A 7,654-nucleotide genomic window follows, 5' to 3' on the forward strand; every position below is an offset into this window, starting at 1 on the left:
ATATGACTATGGTATTTAGGCATGGGAAGAGGTTGTTTTCGTCAAACATTTAAGATGACAGATTACAAACGAAAACGTATTAAGCACAAATCGGCGGTCATCGCTGCTGTGTCTGAGGTGGTAGCTGCGTTGTATTTTGCTTGCAACAATTTAGGCTTACATTGGCTCGTTGGCACTGCGTCTGTTTCCTGTGAGGAAAAGTGTCATGGCGGCTTCCGATTTCGTCGTTGAACTACAGTGTACTAATTGAAGTTTTTGCGCACACACACAAGGACACAGAAGAAGGGAACACAAGGACCCTTCTTCCCTTCTTCTGTGTCCTTGTGTGTGTGCGCAAAAACTTCAATTATGCAGCAGTACCAACTAGCCCGTCTTTCCGTATTATTACAGTGTACTAGAAGGGGGCAGTGGGCTCACTCTCCGGCGGAGGGTATGCAGAGGGGTGGCTCCAGAAATGTCACACGTTTGTGGTTCTCTGGTTGCACGAGCAGCGGCGGTGGCATCGTCATCAATGGATGACGGTGCAAAGAGTCAAGAAGGGATGCAAGGAACATTTATGGCTAAAAGGGAAAGTGCCAGGGCAAATGACACTCCTTGGTTTTGTGTACTTGTGGACTAGAGCAAAGGCCAGAGAGGAAAACCAGGCAATGGCAGAGAGTATATCAAATGACATTCAGGAATTAGGAGGAGAGTGCAAGATAATTATACTAGGAGATATGAATGCACGCATAGGAAATATAGATGGGTATACTGACTCAACAGGCAAAATGATCATGGATATGTGTGAAAGGCATGATTTGATCGTTTGCAACAGTACCGAGAAGTGTTAAGGGCACATAACATGGGAGATAGGAAGGCTGCAGTCGACGATAGATTACGCACTGATGCCTCATAGAATGTATGATAAGCTCAGGGGAATCCACATAGACGAAGGTGGCTCCAGAAGTCTTGGTAGCGATCACAAGAGCAGTGAAAGTGGGAAGGATACAAGATGAGCAACTACAGGAAAATTTTCATTCAGAAAGGCAAATAGAAATTGCGACTAAACAAATCGAGAAAGTAATCACTGAGGATAATAAAACTGTGTGGACATACACAAATCTAATTAGACTGTTTGGACTAGAGCTTGCTAATGCACGTGACTAGTTACCCCGGAAAATAAGACACAAGTCCAAGAGTTGGTGGGATGAGAAAGTTAAGAGAGCCATAGCAAAACGTCAGGAAGCCTCTAGGGAACACAGACATGCTAAGCAACGGGGTAAACCGACAGATAATGTTGAAAGAAAATGGGAAATCTTTCTAAGCTCTAGAAGGGAAGCATCCCTCCTGATTATAGAAAAAATTAGAAGAAAGGGTGCTCAGTGGCTGGCAAAAGTACATAAAAAGGACAGAAAGGCACCTGCAAAATTTTGGAACCATCTAAACTCCCTAAGAAATGAAACAAATCTAGAGCATTGGTTTAAAACTACAGCTCAAGGTGCTATGCTAGAAGGGGACGAAGCTATTGAATATATAAGAGCAAGGGTGAAAGAAAAATTTCAACAAAGAAGTGCCTCATGCACCACAATAGACAGGGATGGATCAAGTGGCACAATGGCTCCATCTTCACAACGAGAGTGGGAAAGGGCTGAGAAGAGTGTTCCAAGTAGTACATCAACAGGCCCTGATGGCATTTCAATTACGCTGATAAAGACATTGGGTCCGAAGTCTAAACAGACTTTGAGAGAGACAGTGAGCAGAACTATAATCAATGGTGAAGTCCCTGATGGTGGAAACTTATCAGGATGAGCATGATTTATAAATGAAGGGGGACAAAAATGACATTAACAACTACCGTCCCATAACAGTGACATCAGTGGTCTACAGGCTCGCGATGCAGATTATAAAGGAAAGACTGCACGCATGAATAGAGGATGAGGGGGTGCTGGGGGACCTGCAGAATGGGTTTCGGAAACACAGGAGGTTGGAAGACAATCAATCTGACGCAGTGCATCAAAATAGCAGAAAAAAACTCTGGCCCCTGTGGCTAGCATTTTTGGATATCAAGGGAGCGTACGATAGCGTGGTTCAAGAGGACTTGTGGAGAATACTACACACACTGGGTGTGAAAGATGGAGTCACTAATCTTTCAAAGAAAATCTATAAAAGTAATAAGGTAGTTATAAAGTGGGAAAAACAGGTATCCAAGCTCACAGAGGTGAAACGGGGACTTAGGCAGGGGTGTCCACTGTCACCTTTCTAATTCATGATGTACCTACAAGGATTAGAGGCCAAATTAGAGGAAAGTGGACTTGGTTTCAACCTCTCTTTTGTCAAACAAGGAAAACTCATTGTAAAACGAACACGCCAGGGCCGTGGCTGGGCCAAGACAAAAGCTTTATTGCGATAGCGCGGGTTAATGTAGCGTTGTGCGAGAGGGGTTAAGGGGAAGGGAAGGAGAAGAAGCAGTGGTGATAACGGCGGCTTCGGCTGGCGTGACGTCACGGATACATCATTCCGCTCCCCCTACGGTGAGTAACGGTCTGGGGGTTTGCGTTGCCGGCCCGAGCGACGCAACACCGGAGTTGAGGGGCTCCCGGCGATCTCGCTCCTTGTTGGCGCTCGCCTCGGTGTTCCTCCTGCTAGGGCCCCGCCGGCAGTTTCGAGGCACCGAGAGTCACCGACTTCTCCCTGGTCATGCTCCAACTCCCGTGGCTTCACCTGGTCGCTGTGGCGCCTAATGGTTTCCCCCTCCGGACCATCGGCATTCACCAGGCGGGCTCCGTCTGTCGATGTAATGCTGGCTGGAGTCCACGGCTCGCCTCGCCCGAAGTTCCTCACCCAGACTGGCTCCCCGGGCTGCCACCCATCGAGGGGGGGACGGTCAACTGGTGAGGGCGGAATGGACACTGCGTTGTCCAGCCTGGAGCGAAGATCGTAGCCCATTAGGAGTTGCGCTGGTGTCCGGCCCCCGGCCTGTGGCGTCCTGCGGTACCTGTGCAAAATCCTAGCCAGGCGGGTTTTCAGTGACCCTTGTACATTCTTCTTCAATGAATACTTCACCGTACGAACTGCCCGCTCCGCGAGCCCATTGGACTGGGGGTGATACGGTGCTGTTCGGAGGTGTACTATGTTATTCAGCTTCGTGAAGGTGTTAAATTCCCCAACTCGTAAACTGTGGGCCATTATCGGATACCAGCGTCCGGGGCAACCCGAATGTACTGAACAAGGTGCGCAGAGCCTCTATGGTGGCGTGTGTGGTGGAACTCTTCATGGGTATCGCTTCTATCCACTTACTATGTGAATCCACCACAATCAGTAGCATGTGACCATCGATCGGCCCCGCAAAATCGATATGCAGCCTCGACCAACGCTCATCCGTTTCTGGCCACGCAACAGGGGGTTTCTTTGGGGGCATAGGGGCAGCTTGGATGCAACTGGTGCAGGACTTAACCATGTGCTCAATGTCATTATCGATCCGGGGGTACCACATCAAGGAGCGCCCTAGCCGCTTCATTGAGCAAATCCCTTGATGAGTATCATGCAGCAGACGTAACATCACTGCTCGGGCACTCTTAGGGACGATCACTCGATGGCCCCAGTATAGAAGCCCATAACTCCCCGTTATCTCAGCTTTCCGGTTGAAGTATGGCATCAAGTGCTGGTCCTTAGGCCCCAAATTTCTTGGCCATCCCTCCTGCACCCATTTTTGCACCTTTGCTAAATCGTCATCAAGCTCCGTGAGAGTGCCCAGTTGCTTCGCAGACATGACACCATCATTGAGGGTCTCCGTGAGCAGGACATACTCACCGTCCACAGTTTCTTCCTGCGTCTCTGGCTGGGAAGTTGCTGACGTGGGGAGTCGGCTGAGGGCATCGGCTGGAATGTTGTCTTTCCCGGGCTGGTGTTTGATGACGTAATCGTAGGCGCTCAGCAGCAGGGCCCACCGCTGGATTCGCGCAGCGGCCATCACGGGCACTGGCCTGTCTGGGTGAAAAAGTGCAACAAGCGGCTTATGGTCCGTCATCAATGTGAAAGTATTGCCGAGCAAGTATTGTCGGAATTTCGACGCACCAAACACAAGTGCCAAGGCTTCACGCTCCAGCTGCGAGTAATTTTTCTCAGCTCCAGTCAATAACCGAGAGCGGAACCCTATGGGCCGAAGTACTCCGCCCCCGACATCGTGTGAAAGCACTGCGCCTATTCCGTCCGGGGAGGCATCGCATTCCAGGACTAGCGGCTTGTGTGGGTCAAAATGCGCCAGAAAGTCTGCGGATTTCAGAAGGTCTTTCACACTGCTGAATGACTGCTGTTGAGCGGTATCCCACTTCCACTTAGCTTCCTTCCGGAGTAGTTGATATAGGGGTGCCATGGCGGTCGATGCATTGGGAAGAAACTTGTGGTAGTACGTTACCATGCCGACGTAGGACCTTAATTCTGCGGAATTCCGTGGTGCCTGAACCTTAAGGATGGCGTCTATGTTTTCCGTCTTTGGTTGAAGACCTCGAGCGCTGATTCGATGCCCCAAAAAAATCCACCTCTAGTTGGCGGAACTTGCACTTGTCTGCGTTCAGGCGCACGCCGTATTCCCGGAAACGCTTGAATACATCGTGCAGGGTGGTGCAGTCATTGCGTTTCTCTGCCACGATGACGTCGTCTAGGTAGACCTGAACACCCGGAAGTCCCTGCAAAATGGTCTCCATACGCCGTTGGAACACGGCCGGCGCGGACGCCACTCCAAAAGGCAGGCGAGTAAAGCTGAACAGTCCCTTATGCGTGTTTATGGTCGTGAGGTGCATGGCTTCCTCATCCAACGGAAGCTGGTTGTATGCCTCCCGCAAGTCTATCGTGGTAAAAACTTCACCGCCATTTAATGTAGCCAGGATATCCTCCACCCGTGGCAACGGATATTGCTCAGTGCGACAGGCTTTGTTGACCGTTAGCTTAAAATCGCCGCAAAGGCGGATGCAGCCATTCCGTTTCACTACCGGTACCACTGGCGCCGCCCACTCCGCATGAGGCACCGGTACAATAATACCCGCGCCCGAAAGGCGGTCCAGTTCCGCGTCGACCTTTGGCCGAAAAGCATACGGAACTTCGCGTGCTTTCCAAAACTTCGGCACCACGTTTTCTCGCGTCTCGAAGTGTACCGGTGGCCCTTTTATGAGCCCTAAACCTGGCGCGAACACATCAGCGAATTCTGTTAGCGACCGGTCCACGTTAACGTCGTCAGCACCGAGTAACGGCAGTTGCTCACCTGACGTGTTCACGTTCATTACCGGTGCCTCGAGCATGTGGAACGCTTGAATCAGGTCGCGTCCGCAGGGGTTTGGGCCGGAGCAACCAAGGACTTGCAAAGATCCAGCCGTCGACTTGTTTCCGCACGAAACCTTGAGCTGAAGTTGTCCCCGCACTGGAAGCCGTCCCAGGAAGCAGGTGAGTTTCAATGGCGAACCACGCAGCTTCGGCCACACTGTTTTGTTCCGCTCATATGTGGGCCACGTGATGACCGAAACCGGCGAGCCTGTGTCGACCTGCATGTTCACTGGAACCCCACCACAATCCAAGGTGCGCACGATGGGTTGCGTAATGCCGACGTGGCCGATGTGACTGTCCGCTGCCTCCAGCGCGAACATACCGTCCGTGCCAGTGTCTTCCTCCCGCGACAAGGCGTGTACTTGGCGTTCTGGTGGTACCACCCCGAACCCACTCTCACGGCGGCAACAGGCTCGAGCGATATGACCTCGTTGTTTACACTTGAAGCATGACGCCGAGCGGAAGCGGCAATCCTCGGGTCCGTGCCCTTTTGCTCCGCAGCGGTAGCACCCAACAATCTGTGGCCGGCTTCGTGGGCGATAGGACTGGCCTCCCAGCGCATGAACACTTGCCTCAGCGGTGGGGCTTACTATCTCTTGCGCGTTGGCCTCGGCCATTTCGGTAGATATCGCAATTTCTTCCGCTTCGCTCCTCGTCAGCTGTGGTTTCGCGAGTAGCTGCCGACGCACTCCGACGTTGTGCAGACCACACACGATGCGATCTCGTAGCATTCTGTCCAACGAAGCACCAAAATTGCAGGTGTCCGCTATCTGTCGAATCGCCACGACAAAATCCTTGACCGGTTCGCCGGGCAGCTGATTGCGGGTGAAGAACTTATAAGACTGTGCTATCTCGTTCGGTTGCGGCGAGAAGTGCTGCTTAAGCAAGGCTATCACTTGTGGGTACGAAAGTTCATTCACCTTATCCGGAGCACAACGTCCGCTCAGTACGTCGACGGTGTGGGTGGACAGTGCAGTCACCAGCAGGGCCCGCTTCTTGTTGTCTTCCGTGATGCCATTTCCCTCAAAGAAGGCTTCCAGCCGAACCTGGTACGCGGGCCACTTGTCGCTCGCCTCGTCGAACTGCGGCGGGCTGGCGTATCCTCCCGTGGGTGCGGCGGTCATGACGGACGGAGTTGCCGCACCGCTTTTATCCCATCTTCGTCGCCAGTAAAACGAACACGCCAGGGCCGTGGCTGGGCCAAGACAAAAGCTTTATTGCGATAGCGCGGGTTAATGTAGCGTTGTGCGAGAAGGGTTAAGGGGAAGGGAAGGAGAAGAAGCAGTGGTGATAACGGCGGCTTCGGCTGGCGTGACGTCACGGATACATCACATTGATCAGGCACTACCAGCATTAATTTACGCAGATGATATAGTGCTAATGACCGACAACAAGGAAGATTTGCAGAGATTGATAGACATCTGCGGTAATGAGGGAGATGGGTTAGATTTTCGATTCAGTAAGAAAAAATCAGCAGTCATGATTTGTAATGATAACGAAGGTAGTGAGCTTAGAATACAGGAAGTCACGCTAGAGATAACAGATAAATACAAATATCTGGTCGTATGGATAAGCAATGGGACCGAGTATCTAAGGGAACAAGAAATATACGTGACGACTGAAGGTAACAGGAATGCAGCTGTCATGAAAAATAGGGCACTGTGGAATTACAATAGGTATGATGTTGTGAGAGGAATATGGAAAGGGGTCATGGCTCCTGGGCTGACGTTCGGCAATGCGGTCTTGTGCATGAGATCAGAAGTTCAATCAAGATTAGAAATTAAGCAACGTGGAATAGTTAGGCTAGCTCTAGCTAACGAGAATACACCAAATCAGGGAGTACAAGGTGATATGGGATGGACATCATTTGAGGGCAGGGAAGCTAGCAGCAAGATAAAATTTGAGAAGCGATTGAGAGAAATGGGGGAGGAGCGTTGGGCTAAGAAGGTGTTCAGCTACTTGTACATGAAAAATGTCGATAGAAAATGGAGGAAGCGAACCAGGAAATTGACTGGTAAATACTTAGAGAACAGCAGTGGCCAAACCAAAAAGTACTATCGGTTAAGAAGAAAGTGAAGAAAACGGAAACTGACATGTGGAGAATCGGCATGATTAAGGAGTCCGCACTAAAGATCTATCGAACTTTTAAGCAGGAAATCGCCAAAGAAAGGATGTATGATAATACTCGGGGCAGTTCTCCACTGCTTGAGGCCAGGTTAAGAAGAAAGTGAAGGAAACGGAAACTGACATGTGGAGAATCGGCATGATTAAGAAGTCCGCACTAGAGATCTATCGAACTATTAAGCAGTAAATTGCCAAAGAAAAGATCTATGATAATACTCCGGGTAGTTCTCCACTG

At 50.7% G+C, this 7,654-nt stretch overlaps 1 protein-coding gene across 1 annotated transcript; it reads right to left on the reverse strand.

The window, feature by feature from the left end:
• Nucleotides 1-2,359: 2,359 nt before the first annotated feature.
• On the reverse strand, nucleotides 2,360-4,396 carry LOC119159809 (uncharacterized). The gene is made up of 3 exons (XM_075888301.1): nucleotides 4,054-4,396; nucleotides 3,790-3,966; nucleotides 2,360-3,092 (listed from the first exon to the last, which is right to left on the reverse strand). The coding sequence occupies exons 1-3, from the start codon at nucleotides 4,394-4,396 to the stop codon at nucleotides 2,506-2,508; spliced, it is 1,107 nt and encodes a 368-aa protein (XP_075744416.1). The 3' UTR covers nucleotides 2,360-2,505.
• Nucleotides 4,397-7,654: the final 3,258 nt, after the last annotated feature.

Source organism: Rhipicephalus microplus, chromosome 3 (assembly GCF_043290135.1).
Source record: "Rhipicephalus microplus isolate Deutch F79 chromosome 3, USDA_Rmic, whole genome shotgun sequence".
Taxonomy (NCBI): domain Eukaryota; kingdom Metazoa; phylum Arthropoda; class Arachnida; order Ixodida; family Ixodidae; genus Rhipicephalus; species Rhipicephalus microplus.

Coding starts and splice junctions, on each gene's coding strand:
- LOC119159809 (XM_075888301.1), bottom strand. CDS start 4,396: ATGGTAACGTACTACCACAAGTTTCTTCCCAATGCATCGACCGCCATG. Junction 3,967..4,053: donor AGCCTTGGCACTTGTGTTTG/GTGCGTCGAAAT, acceptor TTTTTCACCCAG/ACAGGCCAGTGCCCGTGATG. Junction 3,093..3,789: donor GCAGGAAGAAACTGTGGACG/GTGAGTATGTCC, acceptor ACCTCCGAACAG/CACCGTATCACCCCCAGTCC.